General features: G+C 52.1%; 5 protein-coding genes across 5 annotated transcripts; 3 read left to right on the plus strand and 2 right to left on the minus strand.

Moving 5' to 3' along the window:
• The first annotated feature begins 137 nt into the window (after positions 1 to 137).
• ACRALDRAFT_1060337 (uncharacterized protein) lies at positions 138 to 2683 on the plus strand. Its single transcript, XM_071016213.1, has 5 exons — positions 138 to 751; positions 811 to 840; positions 1620 to 1784; positions 1836 to 1909; positions 1970 to 2683. The coding sequence occupies exons 1-5, from the start codon at positions 524 to 526 to the stop codon at positions 2241 to 2243; spliced, it is 771 nt and encodes a 256-aa protein (XP_070878674.1). The 5' UTR covers positions 138 to 523; the 3' UTR covers positions 2244 to 2683.
• A 160-nt stretch (positions 2684 to 2843) lies between these two features.
• ACRALDRAFT_1039166 (uncharacterized protein) lies at positions 2844 to 4435 on the minus strand. Its single transcript, XM_071015124.1, has 3 exons — positions 4084 to 4435; positions 3526 to 3909; positions 2844 to 3451 (listed from the first exon to the last, which is right to left on the minus strand). The coding sequence occupies exons 1-3, from the start codon at positions 4106 to 4108 to the stop codon at positions 3192 to 3194; spliced, it is 669 nt and encodes a 222-aa protein (XP_070878675.1). The 5' UTR covers positions 4109 to 4435; the 3' UTR covers positions 2844 to 3191.
• A 290-nt stretch (positions 4436 to 4725) lies between these two features.
• Positions 4726 to 6479, plus strand: ACRALDRAFT_2115667 (uncharacterized protein). Its single transcript, XM_071023730.1, has 2 exons — positions 4726 to 5127; positions 5238 to 6479. The coding sequence occupies exons 1-2, from the start codon at positions 5080 to 5082 to the stop codon at positions 5898 to 5900; spliced, it is 711 nt and encodes a 236-aa protein (XP_070878676.1). The 5' UTR covers positions 4726 to 5079; the 3' UTR covers positions 5901 to 6479.
• A 3031-nt stretch (positions 6480 to 9510) lies between these two features.
• ACRALDRAFT_206242 (uncharacterized protein) lies at positions 9511 to 13858 on the minus strand (the record flags this gene model as incomplete). Its single annotated transcript, XM_071021998.1, has 34 exons — positions 9511 to 9602; positions 9641 to 9727; positions 9810 to 9845; positions 9907 to 9940; positions 9989 to 10025; positions 10137 to 10184; positions 10229 to 10308; positions 10354 to 10418; positions 10464 to 10486; positions 10559 to 10585; positions 10651 to 10738; positions 10805 to 10981; positions 11025 to 11201; positions 11270 to 11303; positions 11328 to 11578; positions 11665 to 11695; positions 11741 to 11903; positions 11945 to 12025; positions 12063 to 12092; positions 12122 to 12166; positions 12193 to 12281; positions 12353 to 12405; positions 12435 to 12490; positions 12522 to 12627; positions 12711 to 12833; positions 12917 to 12956; positions 13013 to 13058; positions 13179 to 13221; positions 13266 to 13281; positions 13341 to 13436; positions 13480 to 13586; positions 13629 to 13666; positions 13714 to 13732; positions 13801 to 13858. 34 exons carry the CDS (start codon positions 13856 to 13858, stop codon positions 9511 to 9513), a joined length of 2496 nt encoding a protein of 831 aa, XP_070878677.1.
• Positions 13859 to 15261: 1403 nt separating this feature from the next.
• ACRALDRAFT_2023802 (uncharacterized protein) lies at positions 15262 to 15729 on the plus strand (the record flags this gene model as incomplete). The annotated part of the gene is made up of 1 exon (XM_071020164.1): positions 15262 to 15729. The coding sequence occupies one exon, from the start codon at positions 15262 to 15264 to the stop codon at positions 15727 to 15729; it is 468 nt and encodes a 155-aa protein (XP_070878678.1).
• Between the last annotated feature and the right edge of the window lie 4128 nt (positions 15730 to 19857).

The raw sequence follows: 19857 nt of genomic DNA on the forward strand, positions 1-19857 counted from the left end.
TAGCGTGCCGCTGAACAGGCATTTGTTTGGGTAGATACAGTACGTACCAAGTTCACTTCCAGGCTGGCTGTTTGGCGCGACCAGGCAGAAAAAGGCTGGTCACCCTCTTCCCCATTTCGCATCCCTCTCCTTCCTCCCAACTCTCCCTCCTGCCAAACTTTCATCACCCAAATCCTCACGTCCCAGCAAGCTCCAGTCAACCCCATTCAACCAAAACTTTCCCTTCTCTGTATTTTTCTCTTACGCTTCTTCGTTTTACATTTTCTACGACTTGCCCGCTCTTTTCAGACAAAAAACGACCAGTCTATTCCATCGCCAGACCCATCAGGGACGAAACAAAGACCCATTCTGCACGACAACTCTTGCCCGCCCGTGCTTTTCTTCAAGACAGACCACCACAAAAACCCTTGGCTTCTCGTCATTTGAGGCCATCAACACCAACTGCTAGTTCTTATCAGCAGTTTTTTCTTATTTCTATCAAGGCGACGCCAGTTTTCCGTTCTTTTCCGACCAACACAACGCCATGTCTGGCAAGCTCGACCAGTCTCTCGACGAGATCCTTTCGACTCGTCGCCGGTCTGCCGGATCTCGCCGCAGATCGCAACGTCAGCCCGCTGGCCGTCCTGCAACAACTGCGCCCGTCGGCGGCGTTCAGAAGACATCGAGGGCCGCGCGTACCGCTGTCAATAAGCCTGCTCCAGCTAAGGCTACACCCCACACTGGTGAAAGCAAGATCATCGTGAACAACCTGGTGAGTCATGAGAACTTCCAAGCTTCTCGCAACTTTGTGCCGAAGCTAACACACCGCAGCCTAAGGATGTAAACGAGCAGCAAATCAAGGTATGTCGCCGCTGAGGCTCTTTCGACGTTGGGTCTCTGTTCGGCCTATTTTCTTCGCTCGTATCCCCTCTGTCGGCGCCAGAGCGAGAGACATCGCAAAGGATGTCGATTCAACCGTTGTCGTTGAAGCTTCGAGGCGCCGCAAGTCTCCTTCCCTGATGTTTCGCGACCTGGAAGATGGCGCGATAGTCGGAAGTTGAGCGCATCCCTGTCGCGCACATGATCAGAGACTCGAGGTAGCCTGGTCAGCACCTCTGGAGCCTGGTAGCACAGACTGGAAATATGGGATGCAGGCGATTGAACCGACATGAGCTTGCTACGAGCGTGGCATCTGGGTTCTGTCCCGATCGAATTGCAACTTCGCATGATGGCTTCTAGCGAGCATAGCAGTGAGCAACGGCGAGTTTGGATGGATGTGGCGGCCGGTACGGTATAGATACATGCCGGATGGGCTCCGCTTTCCTAGCCGTCTGCCTTGTGCCAATGTGCGCTTCCTGGCACATGTTTGCGTTGGCCATGACGTCGAATCTTGCTGGTCGGTACCAGTGATAAGCGGCTATTGCTGGCTCTGAACGGCGTCATTGGAGGGGTCGGTGGACTCTTGTTACTATTTGATCGGCATTGGTTCCATGCGTGGATTCAGCCGGCCTGCCGCTCACTGCTCTGCTCGTCGCTGGGTCCCTGCTCTCGGATAGTCTTGGTTACCGCGAAACTCGGCGTCGACCATCGGCGAACGTTACTCCCACCCTTTCCAGATACTGACATGGGGTTTGCCTCAGGAATACTTTGCCCAGGCGGTGGGTTCCATCAAGAAAGTTGAGCTCTCTTATGGCCCCAACTCGGTCAGCCGTGGCATCGCCAATGTGACCTTCCACAAGTCGGATGGCGCTAGCAAGGCCTTTCAGAAGCTCAATGGCCTGCTAGTCGATGGACGTCCAATCAAGGTAAGTCGTGTCTACCAGAATACATTTTACGCGCGTTGCTAATTTCCCCAGATTGAGATTGTGGTCGCCGCTGCCCAGGCTGCCAGCGTCATCCCACAACCCAAGAGCCTCGCTGAGCGCACTACGTAAGTCGAAGGCCTTTTTCACGGCTAAACACCATGACTTTCTCTAACACAACTTGGTAGGCAACCGAAGGCGCAGCCAAAGTCTGCTGCTTCGGATAAACATAACGCCAATGGTGCCAAGGGTGCGGGCGCGAATGCCGGTGCCCGAGGCCGCAAGACTCGCCGCCCGCGCACCAGCAGACCCGCAAAGAAGACGGCCGAGGAACTGGATTCCGAGATGGCCGACTACTTTGAGTCGGCTAACAATGCTGCTGCGACTGAGAACACCAATGGCGCCGCAGCTGCTCCTGCCGCTACAAACGGTGATGCGCCGATGGAAGATGAGATTATGTGAAGTTAGACGTTGTCTGCCAACTCGCGACTTGCGGTTGAGGACGGGAGTCAGGACGAGAGCTAAAAATAGCCTGACACGCTTAAGACTCGTCTCCTGGGCTCCGTTCACTTCCTGGTAATACGCTATTGGGCAGCCAGGACAAGGCAGGAGATTGCAGACGGTCGTCGCTTTTGTCTTTTACATGGGACGGAAGGATTCAGATTGTGTCACATCTATCGCAGACTTTAGAATGGGACCGCGTAATAGTTTCAGGGAACCGAGTGGGTGATTGGTATGGGTGATATGTTTTTTTTTTTTTTTTTTGTAGTGGCTAGTTGAGCCTGGCATGGTACTGCTCGTCGTTTGATGAGGGTGAAGAGTGGGAGTGGATAGTTGTAATATTAACACCATAAACCCCCATCGCAATATTGATGTCCCAAACGAGAGATGGTTATTCGCTGCCTGAAGTATCCATGGTATACGGGTCACTTTGTGGGCTCTGCATTTGCATGCTGCAGCCTGGCATTGACGTATGATGAAACTGGCTCTATCATAGCGGGCGGAGAGGGAGCCGCTTGGCTGTGCGATTGTGGCCAAACCGCCTAACATTGATCACTCTGGTGCCTTCATTCGGTCCGGTGGTGACTAGAATCCGATGCCGCTGACAATTACCAAACTTACAGACGAGATGCAGTGAACACAGATATTTGCACATAAAGTTAGTCGTGCGCCAAATAGAAACTTTTCATTACAGTAGCTCAGGTATCCGTCACATTCGCCGATGCCAACCGACCTTACTCAGACCAATACAGATGCTGGGTGGTGCAGGTTGGTGCAGTGTGGGAGCTTCCATCGGCGCGTCTCCGTCTCCAGCTCGCATCGCATGGCGACAAGTACGGCGCGAGGGAGGGCCCAAGACGGTTGTTATGTATATCATATCATGATGGCGTGAGAAATCATGGACGGAGTTTACTTCGCGGCCTCCTTGTCGCCACTGTCTTTGGCAACGCCCTCCTTACCGGCATCTGCAGTCTTGTTGTCCCCAGCCTGCTCTTCCTCTTCGCCCTCGAGGGCGGGCATGTCGTCATCATCATCGTCATCGTCTCCGCCCAAGTCTCCGACATCGCCACCAAGCTTAGAGAAGTCGATACCGCCGAAGTCACCTCCCATACCTCCCATGCCGGGCATACCGCCCATGCCGCCCATGCCGGGCATGCCAGGCATACCGCCTACAGAAGGGCCATATTAGTCTTTGCCTGGCATAAATTGGACCGGGTAAGATCGGGTACTCGGGATCACTCACCCATGGCGCCAAAGTCCTCCTCCGGAGCTTCGTCTTGTTCATCCTCATCGACCCACTTGTCGAAGTCGGTCTTGAGGAAGTGGACCCTTTTAGAGTCCTTCAGGAGACGGGGCCAGTACTCCTCCTTTAGATCCTTCTTCTGAAGCTTCATCTCGACGTTCTTTCCGGTGTGGTGGATTTTGCTCTTCTCCGTATCAATCTCGGCGTAGAACTCAAGGTCAACCTTGTACGACTTCTTGAGAGTGTCGGAGTGACCTTCAAAGGACAGGCCCTCGGGCTTGAGGTCAAGCTTGAGGTTGGACGGGGGAATATCGGGGACGGAGATGGTGAGGTAGATGTAGTTCTTGTCGGCATCCGTAGCGCTAGAGCGCTGGGCCCAGAGAACTGGAGCACAAGTACGGTCAGTGTACGCCAATCAATGCGGATGCTTGGGTGTTTTGTAAACCAGCAGGTGGCATGAGGACGGGACTCGGTCATGGTTTATGCATAGAGCAACAGGAAACTCGCGCCGCAGCTTCCTCCAGAACTATGCCATATGATCTAGCTCGGACTGCTTACCTTCGGGTGTGGCGGTGGTAGCCATTGCGAATTGTGTTAAGAGGTAGTGTTGTTTTCAAGAGGGGGGAGCTCTTGTGGTGCGAGAGGGATATGATAAGTGTGGCAGAGATGGTTCGTCTTGGCGTAGCTATGCGCAAAATACAAATGCCGGGAGTCGGTTAATTTTTTGAGTGTAGTTAAGTTACAGATGAAGAGGATGTCAGATCGAAACTGTTTTGAAGCCTGCACGAATAACTGTGGAATGGATGGGAAAAAAAAGGTGCGTCCGGGTAGTGGCAGGCGGTAAGACAGGCGATGTCCAAGACGTGATTCTCAAATAGCGGGGGGGTTTTGCTATTGGAGAGAGTACCGGAAGCTTCCATAGAAAGTCTAAGAAAGTCGAAGATGCGGTACAAAGTAACAAGGCTGAGGGATGCTAAGCCCAGCCCCACCATCATGATTACCAAGATACCCAGACATGCCACTGTATTTTGCTTCAGAAACATGTATCTTCTTATCGCGAAAGCGATAGGCGATTGTGGCTGATATATGCAGCTGGTGCCGTCTGTGATCTGCGAATGTGGCTGACAGCTCGTGATCGAAGGAGGTGGGTACGTTGAGGGGGCTGAGGGGGCGGCCTTGACGTTCAGAGAGAGACCTGACGACGAATTGGCCCTGCCGCACGAACACCACTGCCCAACAAGTCACTCCTCCAGAGTATCTGGACTGCGCCGTCGATTTCGCCGACTGGGTCAATTTGGAGCAATCCTGATTTCTACTACCCAGTGTTTGACGTCCAGCTAGCTTCCTTGCCTACCTAGTCACGAACCCCACCCGTCGAGCCTCGACATATTACACGGCCAGCAAACGAACCAACCTCATCACTATTCACACCCGCCAAGGACGCTCAGTCTCCTCTATCACTCGGCTTTCTATAATATCGATATTGATAGTGCCGCCCGCCTTCATTATTCTAATCCGCGCTAGGGGCACCTTTTAGAGGCCCGGTCGCCCACCATGGAGACACTCCGGGCCATATTTGTCAAACCAGACCCTCAGGCACAAGTACGTTGCGCGATGGGAAGACCTCCCTCTGGTACCGTGTCGAATTCGATTCCATTTGCGACCTAATAATATGGGTTGAAGCTAATACATGCACTCCCGGGTTCTCATAGCTCCGAAAATGTAACTCGCTGATTCGTTCGAACATTCGGAAACTCGATCGGGACATCGCCACCGTCAAGCAGGTCGAGGCCAAGACGAAGAGCCTTATCATTCAGGCCGACAAGCGCGCCCAGCGAGAGCCACAGAGAGCCAAGCAGGCGCAGAAAGAGGCGCGCGACTTTGCCCGAGAACTGATCCGAGCCCGCAAAACGAGCAATCGCCTGGTGACATCCAAGGCCCAGCTCAACAGCGTCCAGATGCAGGTCAACGAGGCCTTCGCCGTTCGCAAGATAGAGGGGAGCATCCGTGCCAGCGTCGGCGTCATGCGTGATGTCAACTCGCTCATCCGCCTCCCCGAACTGGCGGGGACCATGCAGGAACTTAGCGTCGAGCTCATGAAGGCGGGCATTATCGAGGAGATGGTCGGCGAAAATCTCCCCGAGGACATGGACGACCTCACCGAGGATGCCGAGGCCGAGGGTGAAATTGACAAGGTTCTCGGCGAAATCCTCAAGGATCGTGCACCCGCTGCCCGCGAAAAGCTGCCGACCGTCCCCGTTTCCCAGGAACCCAGGCCAGTCGAGGCCGAGACCGCCCAGGAAGAAGAAGACGAGGAAGACGCAGAGGCTATGATGAGCCAGATGCGCGAGAGGCTAGAGGCACTTCGGAGCTGAGACCGGTACTTTGGGGGTCTTTTGCGGTTGCCATCTGCCATATCGCCCTCGTTTTTATGGTGCACAGGGCGCATATATTGATACACATAAAGTTCTGTTTGCAGGGTGCCCGGCGTTGTGGGAGTAAGTTAGGACTGTGCGAGTCTCGGGCAGTTCGGTTGTTTTCTTGAATCTTGTCGTCCAGTCATCGGGGAGAGCATAATTGGGAATGGTAGCGCAACGACGAGGCAGGGAAGGATACCTTTGCGTGCGCTGCCATCGGCTAGTGGCTAGCGATTGAACCTTCCATCCCGTCTCTTGTCAAATGGACGTTTCATTTTTCATTTGTGATGTTCTGGGCACTTCGGCGTCTATAGAATTCGATGAACCGATTGACTGCTAAGGTGCCGGGTTTGATAAGGCCATGTATTCGGGGGTTTCGGCAAAGGAACATGGCTGCAACTGGCAGGTGAACGATGTCCAGTTTACCATGCGAAGTCAGTACTAGAGAGATATGTTCTGTTGCAAGACCTTAATGAAGGCTTATGTTTGTCCCATTTGATACAGTCAGCGGCAGTGGTTATATCGTGTTGACTTGGGCTCTACACATCTTCTTCCCTCCCGTGACAAAATCCCCCTCGGGATATCATGTCAGCCTCTCGGTAGCTGGCACCTTTGATTGATGTGACCCTCGACGCCGAGCGTGGGGTTCTCTCCCTGGCTTCTGGGACACTGGCCTAAGATAAATGGGTTTATGAGGTACACTTTCCTGGGCAGTAACTCCATTGTTGCTGCTGGTTACTGGAGAATACCTCGAGACCCATAGGTCAACCCGGCCAGTCAGTAGATCAAAAACGCAACCACTGAGACTCGGTCGTGGTTTTACTGGGTTTATCGCGAGAAGAACTGCAGCTAGCTAGGCACAAAGGAGTTGGGGTCGAGCAATCCGTCTGGTTCTTCTGTACCTCGTTCCCTCTCCAGGTCGGGGGGCAGAGCTCTGTCCGGAGACGCCCCCAATGGCGACAGGTTGGTTCCAGAGAAGAACCCGAGGAAAATATTCTTACGACATCCTTCCGGGGTTCTGAAGAGTCACGGGTACGCAGCCTAGCCAATATCACGCAATACCATTCTTGGAACTCGAAAGTGCCCCGGATATATCAACCGGCCAGTGTGAATGACTTTACAAAGGCGACCTTTATCAAACACGACTGCGACGAGTCTTCAACGACGTAATAATATAAAGGTGAGAATATTTGGCGCATAGAAGGCTGCAGACTTATCTGTTTGGGCAGGATTATGTCCCTATGATCGGTTTAGAACGTGTATGTTGCCAAACACGTCCCCTGTCGAAGATCCCATTCCATACGACTACACGAAGTAGGTATTGCCATCCGGCTGAAAAATGGATGAACGTCGCGTGTGATGTCGAGAATCATTCCCGGACCTCTTTGAAGCGACCAACATAATGTTGTCATAATCATTATAGTACAGCTTCGCGATTCAAACTTGGAATAACGACAGGCATGTCGATTCACCGACACTATGACGGCCTGTCTTAGGAACTACACCCTTGAGGACTCGATTATAGCCATCGGACGAGCAATGCTAACTCCGGAGTACTGCTGGGAAGGGGTGCTAGCTTCCTGGGAATCATTGGATATTCCAGCCCTGATTTTATCCTGTGAGGTCTTCCTCCAGCCCTCGTGTTTGTCCCTCGCCACGTATACGGACAACTCACTGGTCTTACCGTGTCTCGATGCGCTCTCCAAAGGCACACCACTAACAACACTCCCCGGTGCAACAAACACCATCGCGACCAGCCTTCTAACGCTTAGTTCCACAAGCCGGGGATCCCGACGTAAGTCTGGGATGGTGTTTATCGCAGGTTCTAGCCCACTCTCAGGAGGTCAAAGTGCCGTTCGGATTGTTATGGCGGACTCTTTGGCCCGCAGAGATCTCAATAGGGTAAGAAACGGGCTGTCGGCTAATAAATGGATGATTGGGTAAATGAATGGCCAGGAACAATCGCGATGGACCAAGCTTCTTTGGGAATAACTGGCGACCGCCTGGTTTTCTAGAAGCTCACTACCAGGCCCGTGCTGTTCCGGGACGGGAAAATAGACATCCTTACCTACTAGAAGCGTTTGATTCTCTTTGCCAATTTCACCGTCGCCTCTACAACGTATACACGTAGTAAATGGTCTGGAACCATGTGGCTGTGAGTGGCTCAGACCTCTAGAACAGGTAACGGCCTCGGTACGTGGTCGGGTCGTGCTGTAAGTCCGCTCGGCCGCATTCCCTTCAACACTAACGAACTACAAAGTAATCGTCGAATTTGAATAATCACCACCGGCCGCTCCCATAATTCTGGCTGACTCGTTTGTCCGGGGAAGCTGACTCGATAGAGGTGTCCCTGAGAAGAGGACAAGACGGGAATCCTCGTGGTTAAAAATGGACGTTCCCACTTAGCGGCCCGCCCGCCGGGATACCGGATGGGGTAACTCCATATCTGCCACACGCGGTGTCACAGCCTAAGAAGAAGGCTAGAAGCCTTTCCGTGTTCTTTTACTTACGGCCGAGTTACAAATTCAGAGACGTGGTGGGGAGAACGAGTCGAATCGGAGCGGCGGAGCGGAAGCCATGGGCGCCGGCGAACTTAGATGGATGGGTAGACATGACCTAGGGTCCCGCCGCTCATAGGGACGTCATTCTCTGTTACCCGATGGCCCCTCTCTTGCAACAACCATTACGCACAAAACTACATTTCTTGACACATGGCGTACGGGACGGACAGATGGGGGAACTAGTCCTTTGATCCCGTTGACCGAACGACTTCCCGAAACTTGTTCGATTATTAACGAGTCAGTTCTGACAGCAGGTAGGTCCCAGCTTGCGAACACAGCTGCCAACAGACAAAATGGACGAGCGGTCAAGAGATTTAGTTTTCACGCCGTACTACTGGGATGTGTGTGAAACTGGCATTCGGCTTCGACAAACTGACCCGGCCGGTCATCCCTCCTTTACGGGCGACATGGCGGTCAAGGTGCAACAAACAAGGCACTCGGCAAATCGACGGCAAAGGGCAGTGATGAAGAATTTTCCAAGGACTCTCCGCTTGTTGGCGAACGAGTTGCAACAACACGTACTAGGTAACTGGCTGAGATATGAGTCAATCAAGCCCTCTGCGGAGGCAGAAGGCGACGTGCATACACGTGCGTCCGGTGCCGGCGTTCAAACACGGCATAATACAGTAGGTCCAGGATAATATAGGTATCGACTATGCCAGAGACGGCAGCCGACAAAACAATCCTTCCACCACGACAGAAGGAGTGCGAGTCCACCAACCCGTTGGGGGGGGGGGGGGGGGGGGGTTTATTGTTGTCACTGCACCAAACAAAGTCGCGTATCAATTTGGCAGGTCATGGAGGACAAAACTGGTGAGACGAAACATTGGCTCAAGCCCACGACGACCGACCGAGTGATCATTGAACACCCCGCGCCACTGTGCAACTGCTAGAGCGTAGTTATTCTAGCACGTGGGGGTTTTGCAGTCAAGCGATGCCGTCAAGTGATGGGCGCTTAAAGAATACCCACGTATCGTGGGGAGAGGAATACGTGACAGGAAGCGGGGTTAACTGGAAGTAACCCGTCGTTGAAGGACTGATTGCGTCTTCAGACATGTGTTGTCTTTGGCAAGGAGGGGTAACGTGACGACTTGACCAACTATCACGAGCGTGGGATGAGTGAGGGATGGTACACACGTACAGTGAGAGTGAGTGTCGAGTAGGAAATCGTGTAGGGACGCATATCTCGTTGTAGGTAATAAAAGCTACTCGACACATACATACCTCATGTTACAACGTATTACTTGATTATCTCACTACAACGTATTTTATTTAGGTAGGTTAGTATAGTAGGGTAACACTGCACGCACGTCGCGCGTCGGGAGATCCCGCAAAATCATGCCTGAGACCGATGTACATCGTACGCTACCTAGGCACTCTGTACGACGACACTTATCAGCAACGACTGCTTACCTGCTTGCCTTTGGAGGGGCTAAGCTACAGTGATGAGACAAAACCGTCGAGCCGATGTACTTACAGCACCACGTTATAGGTGTGCGTAGGTAGGTACATCGGCTCGACACTTGTGTCAAGTTACTATACATGGAGGATCTATTAAAGTGAAGGGGGAGCGCAGTTGGATGCCAAAAGGAAGATTCCTAATCCAACAATCCTTATCCCACGTTTCTATCACCGGCTCACGGGCCCCATGGTGGCTTCACCGAGGCCCTTCATTTTACCCCTCGGCCCACCCGTCATAAGCGGCACGGGATACTTACGTTGTACATATAACGGTATGTACCTTGTAGTTGGGTCAGCCTTGGAAAGGAAATGAGGACGGGGCTACCGAGACGGCCCGACGGATTCTTCACAGTTTATGCTCATGCTGGCGGAATAGGAAACTTGACAACTGCATACCCCGGGAGAATGCCTATGGTACAACCGTAATTACGACGGAAAGCGTTCCCCAGACCACCTAGTCTCAATCGTCGTTCTTTAGCGGACCGTAAAGAGAGACGACTGTGAGCAACCCTCTCTGACCGCCTCACCAACCAATAACAACATCTTAATCCATCGTTTGGGACGAAGAACAATAAAAAAGAAACCCCTAGGGACGAATGCGATGAATGAACAGCCGAAGGACTGAAGAAGAAGAATTCATGGAGGGCGGACTCCGCCAGGTGAAGGGAAGCTTTGTCAATGTTCACCGAGGGAGCGAAGAATAGCCGAAAGGCAATTCCCGCTCATCGTACCGTAACTCCGATACAGCCTGTGCATGGAATATCCACTCCTGAGCTAGAAGGGTGTTCCGGACCGGGGTTGCATACTAGTGTAGCTACGTCTAGAGTCGAGTCTGTGTACGTTGTACTTCGGACATAACGGTTGGGTTGATCGCTCGGTCTGGGAACCAGTTGGTTGGTCTAGCCCGGAGATCAATGCCCCGCGAAAAAAAAAAGTACGGATAGAAGCGGTTGGTTTGCCCCTGAGGAATGGAAAAGTCCATACCTACGTTGTACGTGCCTTCAACTCTTTTCGGGCCTACATGAGATCATGCGAAAAGCGAGAAGTGGGAGAAGTTAACTCCGCAGCCTCCAGGTAAGGCTGTCGTGTTTATGCGGGATGACCGGAACATGGTGTCCATAAACCCGCCCACGTGTTTTTGATGGTACATGGTACGTTGTACATTTGGGAATGTACAAGATGCGGAGTAAGCATCCCACAAAGTGGCAGTCTGCAAAGTACTGTGTTGACATCTCCACTACAGAACACAGCAATACAGTACTTTGCGACCTAGCAATTTTTAATTCTTGTGATGGGAATCAGTACCGGCCTCAGCATGTTGGCAGGTATTCGGCACGTGCTAATATCGCCTTTCGAAGTTCACCCGCAGGCTGACATGTGCTTCGTGCAATTTACTGGCCTGGGCACGAGCTAACCAAATTGTTGACACGGAGCCCGCCGTCCCAGGAAAGGCTGAATAGGTCAAAAACGGTGGCAAATCCGGGCTGCTGATAGCCTGCCTGATGCTAGGGGACCCGAGTCTATGGACTACGGCTGACCGAGTCTCTGTAATTAATGCGATTCCATGATTGTTGACGGGGAAAGCGACAAGTCTGGGCTCAAGATGCGCCATATCTAGTCCACAGATTCCACCTAATACGGCGGTCAGCAGGGCGCATAAAGGGATACTTCTGTCGAAAGGATAAAAAACGAAGGAGTACATAGACGAAAGGGAGTTGCGAGAGGTCGCATCTTCAAATGTGTGCAAGAACAGGATTTAACGAATCTAACAAAAACCAGGCCAAAGGCCCATACATAAGGTAGATTGGCCACCCTTCCAGGCCGTATTTGATTCAAAGCCCGGAGATTGGTCAGCGCATTTTTCGTGGGATTTCTCGCCATCTGACGACGAGGAGAAATTTCGTGTTGGTTGGTTGCGTGAGCTTGCCCCAAGCGCCAGCTTCCGGGCGTTGGCAGGTAATAATAGCCCGAATACCGTACCCAAGATATGAAGGGGTGGAAAAAGGACCAGGTATGTAGTGTACAACGTACTTCGCAAAACGCGATGGTCGCCAATCAAAGCTTGAGTGTCAGAAATGAGTACAACGTAACAACACACCCGGATGTGCTTTGGAATTTCCACTCATTCCTCATTCCTGCGTGTTGATGGCTGACCACCAGTCGCCAACTCGCACAGCACTACTACTGGTGAGCTGACCGTTACTGGTGTGTGTTGGATGACTTCCTACAATGGTGGGATGGTTGTGATCGAAGCCGCATTGTCGGGATCAGCGAGGATAGAGCCTTCCTGGCTGACCGAACTACCTACACTAAAATGCTGGTTTGTAGGGTTGTCCAAATCAAGGGAAAACCCAGCGTATAATTCCCCCCATACAACGTACAACGAACGTACATGTTCTGTTCCATGGTGAAGCGATAACGAACGGGAGCGAACGGATCCTCTACACGTCATTGGTCGTGGATCAGGCACTTGAGCCAACAACAACTCTAGGTTGCAAACGCCGGCTGGGAATGGGCCCCAAAGAACTATCAAACAGAAATCCAAACATAGTCGAACAAACGAAAAACGAGAGTTGAAAGATGAGGGATGATAAGCGATAGACAGAGAAAAAGACGGTGGAGGGTGGGTGAGTGGTACGAAATACGTACATGCCTACAATAGGCTTTGTCCTGTGCGTCGTCACTTCGTACTCCGTAGCCCTAAATAGACATTTGTCGTTGCAAAATAGCAAACGGCGTCCTGCACATTCTTGATCCAGGATGGTGGACGTCGTCGTGTTGTCCTGGCGCAGCTTTTTCCCTTCGTACACTACACCCTCTTCCTCTCTGACCATCCAGGCAAGTACAACGCAACGTATTCTAACGCTTACTTTTTCATGTTCAGATCTGGTCATAGGGGTGGTTGAGGGGGTGGCTGGCTAGGTCCCCAATAAGGTAGTTATCCCCTGATACGAAGAGCATGGACGGTAACATGCCCTGAGCGTACAATAAACTGAAGTGTTCCGAGTCCCCCGCCCACTAGTAAGGCGACGGTTAAAGATTTAATACGGCGCAGTGGAGGTCGAAACGGTCCAGTCGAACGGGGACAATGTTACTGTATCCGTACAACGTTGCCTACGTTACACATACTGTACGGTGCCTAGCGCCCGTTATAATGCGGGGAAGCTGACCGTATAAAGCATTTCGTGCCACGTTTTTAACGGTTTAGCGTTACTAGGGCTCCCAGGTGCGTTTATGGGGGAGCGTTACGTTCCACGCTTGGACGGTTGTGCACAGATCCGGAAGACACGTAATTACCCACTTGGTACCCTTTGGGACTTGAGGTCTCGACTCGCAAAAAGAATTCAAGGCCCAGGCCTTATACACTACAACGTACAAGCATGCCCAGGTCAGGTATGAGAAAACGGAAGCCATCCCCAAGTTCCATCACTGGGAATCTGGAACATGCTGGGATGGCATGGGCCTCGCGGGACTTCCCCGGATCCGGGGCAATTAGCCCCTAGCTTTCCGGTCACTTCATTTCTTTTCCTCTCACCGTGTGCGTCCTTGCTTTTATTAACCAGGACGAAATTACCAAATGCACAGATAGGAGACGCGCCGGGATCGGGGGAAGATTTGACCGCTACAGCCGTCCACACCATAGCCAATCATCTCCGCATGCGACTAGCCTGGCTTTTCCCCGGGTTCATTCCGACGGAGAGGCTTCAGCAATCTCCCCCAGAACTACGCGAGGCGGTCAGGATGATCACTTATTACCCGCCTTCCCCGCTGTATGGATATTGCTTCTGTGCGTACTTCGTAGGTATGTATCCAACCACTAATACAAATTTTCACACCATGGTAAAGCAACTTGGCTGGCTCGTGATTGCCCAGTGCATCAATACAGTCAAACATGATTCTCACTTGGGACGGGAGCCAGCAGATCGGGAGGTTTGATTGTGGTTAGAATAATTGGAAATGATTGCTTTGCTACGACGATGGATGGTTGCTTGCTTCACTGCTAAATCACCCGGTCCGGTCGCGGTCTGGTCTGGCTTATGATGTTCCCAATCTTCATAGGGGGAGTACAACGTACTTCGTACTTCGATCTCAATACCGTACCTAGGTAGGTACGTTACTTTGATTGCCCGATTAGGCTCTCGTTCCCTGATTTGGGATCTTCATTTGAAGGGTCTCAGCGATCTGACATGGTCGCGTCATTACGATACCGCCCATCTGACAGCCATTTCGTCTCACCGCCGAAAGCTTGAAATACATACACCCAACTGTTAGGCATCCAGCCATCCTCTCGTCTGAATATTCTTGCACTATCCTCGCCATAGAACAGCTTGCCACGTAGGGCAAGGCTTAGCAGCGACACCTCACTCAGCGCGTCGGGTCGGTGACCAGATTGTGTACAGCGAACGAGATTTCAAACAAAAAAAGAAAGCGATTACGAACAGTCCGAGAACGACATTCCAGCTCGAGGATCGAGCGCATACCTCATGCTTGATGAGCGTTGCAGGACGCTCTCATTACTCGCTGCTCGTTTTTGTATTAGACCTTTATTTTTATTTTTTCCTTTTCCCTTGATCGCATTAAAACCGTGACTCAGTTGTTTTTGTCCCTGTGCGACCTCGGTATTCATTCCCGGGCGGCTTGACTCGTCCCTCTCTCATTTCCACCCCAGTCCCGTCGGGAAAGCACCACCACCTGCAACCATTATCCCTTCCACGGGGCCGGTTCAGCTGGATACCCTTCCCCCCCCGGTCCCCGGCAGCTGCTGCCACGCAACGTACCCATTCCACACTCACTCCCATTTTTCTTTACTCCACCCCACCTCCCCACCCACTACCCGTCGGTCCCTCTGATTTAGGCACTCCTCCCTCTTCCTGCCGGGATCTCTCAGGGGGACCGGGAGTTAGGATCCAGACCCAAACCAGGTAACACACCCCCTAGCCAACATTCCTCTGACTCTCACCGCACACCCGGAACGGGAACCGGACGCGACCCCACAAAAGAAAAGATCGGGAACGTGTTGTCCATCCCACCCATCGTGGATCCTGTCAGGCTGACACCCCCGGCTTCCATTATTATATATCTCTCCTCCATCCCTGGTGACCCATTGTTTTTTGTTATCCTTGGTCCTCTCTTTAACCCACACGACAAATCAATATCGTTGACCATCGGCGTCTTGGGCAGTTGACTCGCTTTGCCTCCACTGTCGCCAGCTTCAACATCATCATCACCTCACATCATCAACCATACCACACCAAGCTGCTCCAGGTAGCAAGCACCCAACAACACATCGCCAGAAAATGTACGGCTCGTACGGCTCATACAGCTCCATGAGCCCCATCTCCATCGGCACGCCTTTGGACGTAACATCCAGCAACGTTCTCGCCCACGACAGGTCCTGTGCCTTCCCATCATGGCCGCATCCCCAGTCGGACCGTCCGTCCTTGTACCTTTCCGACGACGATCTCTTCCCCTCAGAACCTGTCGAGGACGACGCGCGCAGTATCTCCAGTGCGGACTCCTCCAGCATCGGTTCTAACATCTCTTCCGCGGCCGAAGACGAGCTGCTCCGCATGGAGCGCGAGCGACAGGCCATGCAACGCGAGGCCGCCCTACGATATATTGTCACCGAAAAAGAACGTCGCCGCCAGGCCATGCAGGCCAAGCGCCAACGGGCTCGTCAAGCCCAGGGTGCTGGCGGCTCTTCCAGGAAAACATCCAAGAACAAGCTCGCTTCCATGACGCCCATCGCAGAGGCGGGCGAGTGAATAAACAGCTTGAAGGCACAACTCGCCACAGTCTTCACGTCTTCACCGTCACAACCCATCCTCAAATCATTCAACGGAAGCAAAGCTCCCCAGCCACATTGCAGTCGAACACAGCCACAAGGTGCCACCGCCTGTCGGCTCGTGTCGTCTACTGGGACGCTGCTTCGACAAAGCACCCACGATATGACTCACCTCACCGCCTTTGGTGTCACCGCCTTTGGTTCTGCATGTGAACCGCGACAGAGGGCGAGATCGCAGTGCCCTAATGATGACACGCGGGCACTCCCCCGTCCTTACCTCCTTGGCAATAAGCGTTGAGTTTTGCCAGGGACATGCGCCGAGCCAGGCATCCGTTGTCGGCCACCCTACGCCATAGCATCCCGCAAGCATTGCCACAACGACCACAGAGACATATCGTGGTTGACCCACTGGATTTCAACACCCGAAAATTGCAAACACCCTTCAAAGGCCGGATATCTCCGACTCTTCACTTTTCTCGGAACGACACTACTCCGTACCGAGGCTCGAGACTGGGGGGGCTAAATTCGGAAAATGAGAACGCCAAGCTTCTCTTCCCCACATACCTCTTTTCATCCCACCTTATTGCCGCTCCGATGGGCCGAACAAGTTCTTACCCCGGAAAGCGGCATCCTTTTACGCTCTGGATTCTCGGTGCGCATCTCTTTCGGGAGAACATTTTCACCGAGGGAAAGGTGAAGAGCATCGAGATTCAGTCCCCCATAATCACATAATGCTTTAATATTTTGCCCTTCAACTTTCAATCTGGGAATTCACACCCACGTTCTTGTTACTACATTTTTTGTTTGTGTTTTTCGTCGATACCCCCATCAGATCCCCGTCTATTCACCTTTGCGTTTATTGAGGAGCATGATAACGTCGTTCATGGAGTGGAGTTGGAAGGGTCTGGAATTCAGGACGCTGGTTTATTCATGGCTTGTAGCCCTCACTTCCTTGGGCATCAGATCGGCAGCAAAGCATCAATATTTTCCCATCACATCATCGGAAACTGAGCAAGCATTGCATCATCCTTTTACGGTGTCTAGTTTGAAGAATTTTATATCTGGGAGTCTAGGTTTGCATCGAATTCCGAGATACCCATTGGGAATGGCATGAACTGCATTACTGTAGTTAGATCAATCTATGTATACCACCGTCAATACTTCATCTGGTCTTGCCGCATATCACCTCGCAATTGGTGAGAATCATGCGCGATCTAAGTCTTTTGGTACGAAGTACACAATCTGCAACGTTTCGCGCCACCTCTCGCCACACAAGCCACTACAAGCCACCACGGAGCATCACATGCCATCCGAGCCACATCAGGGCCATCGCGGCCCGACGGAATCATGGTGGTAGTTTCCGTAACCCCAACGGTAGGTAGGTAATGGACACGTCAAGCACCGTGGGTAGAGGCATCCAAGGAGAACAATCTTCGACCCAGAATCGACGGTGTGGCGGCTTTTTTTAACAGCGCAATTCTCAGATAGCAAAGTGGGAATGACAACATGCTTGGCTGTGAAGCCCAAACGGGCTGCTCTATTTGACGAGTTGGGACGGACTTTGCCTCCTTTTCCCATTATACTTCCATCATACTCTCGTTCCGTGTGAGTGCAGTTTTTAGCTTGCTGACTCTTCCCGGGTATGGTCGAGCCGGGCTGGAACGAACTCGATTCCTTACTTCGGAGATATTTGTCTGAATCGAGCCCGCCGCCACCCCTATCCTAAAGGAGATACGCAGCTCGTGGTAGCTCATGGCTCGTTGACTTTGATGTTTTTCGCTCGTGATCTCGACGCTGGGTGCCTCCCTTAGGCTCGGCCGTGTATCTCTGAGAGGTCGCCCAAGACCTCTACGAATGCAGAGATCCGTTCTTTGTGTCGCAGAACCCTCGCCTTCTTTCATCCGTCCTATCTTTGGCTTGGAAACGAAAAGACACGGGGAATCTAACCTGCCTGCACCCGTCTTTCCCAGGCGGCGCATTGTCTATTCGGTTCGGATGACCCTGTCTCAGTCACGTGTCTACTCTAACAATGCATATCCCGTCCTTGTTGGTTTCACTTCTCTCTTTTTTCATCGTCGACTGATGGAGTGTCATAGATTTGACCAAACAAATTGATGTTAACTTGGCCGAGGTTCTTTTGGGGGACTGTACAGCGACGACGGGTTTCCGAGTTGAACCCATCAGAAAGAAGACTATGGCGTATGTCCGTATCTCGAAGAAATACGGAGACAACCGTCATTCGGAAAAATGCCAGTAACAGAAACACCTGTCCGAATAGCTGGCATCAGAAGTCCATGCGCGAGGCCGCCTCTATTCCCGTCCCCTTGACTGTCCACTCCGCGGGCGCAGTCAGAGTGAGGCGGCTCTCCGAGCTATTTGTTGGTCTTCTTGGGGGTTTCATCTGGAGTCATCTCTTCGTCCCACGGTTCTTGAGACTGAGCCGTGTCTCAGCCTCTTGGTCTTGCTCCTGTCAGTCTGGCAAGCCATGTGTCTGACGCTTAGTATCAATTTTGATATGTCACTCTGGGCCCCTGACCGCGCCGTCGGCCGTGGTGCCAGGGAACCACGACCTGAGTCGTGTCACCGACCATGACCCGGAGGTTCTGGTTCGATATTGCAAGTCGTTCCGCTCGCCTTGTATATTGCCAGTTTGAGGTGGGCGTGGAACTTTTCAATGGACAGAGAATTGTTCCTGGGTTATTGGACAAACCGTGAACCTCCAAGTAGGGCGTTAGAGATCAGTGGTTCTCTGATCTGGTATCATGATCCCTTATCCTGGAATATCTTGTTTATATTCAGGTTATCCCGCAGTATCTAGTACGCATGATGGTTTGCACCTCTGTCCACCCCTATCTACGATAGCTGCCCCTGCTCTATGGCGAGTCTCGACGTGAACCATATGGATTTTCTTTGTCAGGTACTTGTGGACCGTCTCGTTTGAACGTAGCCGCAACTCCTTTGGGACATCGCATCCATATGTAAACCCATCCACAGCATACTATCCCATATCCGGGATCTACTGAGGACTTTTAGCCATCCACTCCTCGTTCATATGCTCCATAGTACCCCTTCCCGATTAGCTTGCCGTTAGGACGGCTGTCTTCTGGGATCTGCCATATGCTCCTACACGGTGAGAGAGGCATAGGGGTCATGGCTGGGGAGAAGGCCATAGCTCAGGTAGAACACAAAGAGATGATCCGGATCTGAGTAGTGAAGTTCCCGAGGTGATAAACCGTAGCAGGAGCTGGAGGTCGGTGGCCGTAATGTGGTCGGTGTCATCTCTGCCCACCTCTACCTCCCTTTTTCCTTGTTCTTGAAATCAGCTGAGATTTTGCATTCATGGGCACGAGGCCCGACTCAGCTCTAATCCCTTTGATCTCTAGCCTTGTGCCTCTCGAAATGATATGCCATCATTTCATGGTATGAGACGCGGGGGACATCTCGACGAGAAATGGACTTTTGGACAGGAAGCAGCTGGGAAGGTCTGACTTTTACCGGAGAGATCAGTACACGACGACGGACGGACGAGGGAGAGGCCCGTCAACGTTGTCTCCGGAGCAAAGCCCAAGTTACAACCCAGCCTTGCGAACCCCAAGTCCAGTCACCCTAACAGCCACAAGTATAGAGGAATCATATGTGGCAAAGCAGATGTTGTAGACTTATGAAGATGTCTCGAGGTCATATATTGGTCCTCGTGTGCCTCTGAGTATGTGGCTTGCGTGACACAGCGCTGGAATAAACCAACATTCTCGAATTGTAGCAAGATAAACGTAGCTACGATGGAGAGTAAGGTTAATAACGGCGACATCACGGCGGGAAAAGGCTCGACGCTTCAATAGCAGTGACAAGACCGACCATGCTCCAGCGACTGTGAAATGAAGCACCCAGCAGCAAGGCCCGCCTCAAGCTCAGTCAAACCCAGTCTAATGAATGTCCAGCAGAACCTCCACGGAGAAAATATCGATGTCGTAAATTCCAGGCTCGCCATTGGCGTTGGGGTCGGATGACTGGAACACTCGATCAACTATATCGAACCGACTCGAGACACAGCAAGGGCCTCTGCAACGAAACATTGTCAGCGAGTAGTCAAGAATGAGACGATATCTCC

The sequence above is a fragment of the Sodiomyces alcalophilus genome, assembly GCF_042370955.1.
Source record: "Sodiomyces alcalophilus JCM 7366 unplaced genomic scaffold ACRALscaffold_1, whole genome shotgun sequence".
NCBI lineage: Eukaryota > Fungi > Ascomycota > Sordariomycetes > Glomerellales > Plectosphaerellaceae > Sodiomyces > Sodiomyces alcalophilus.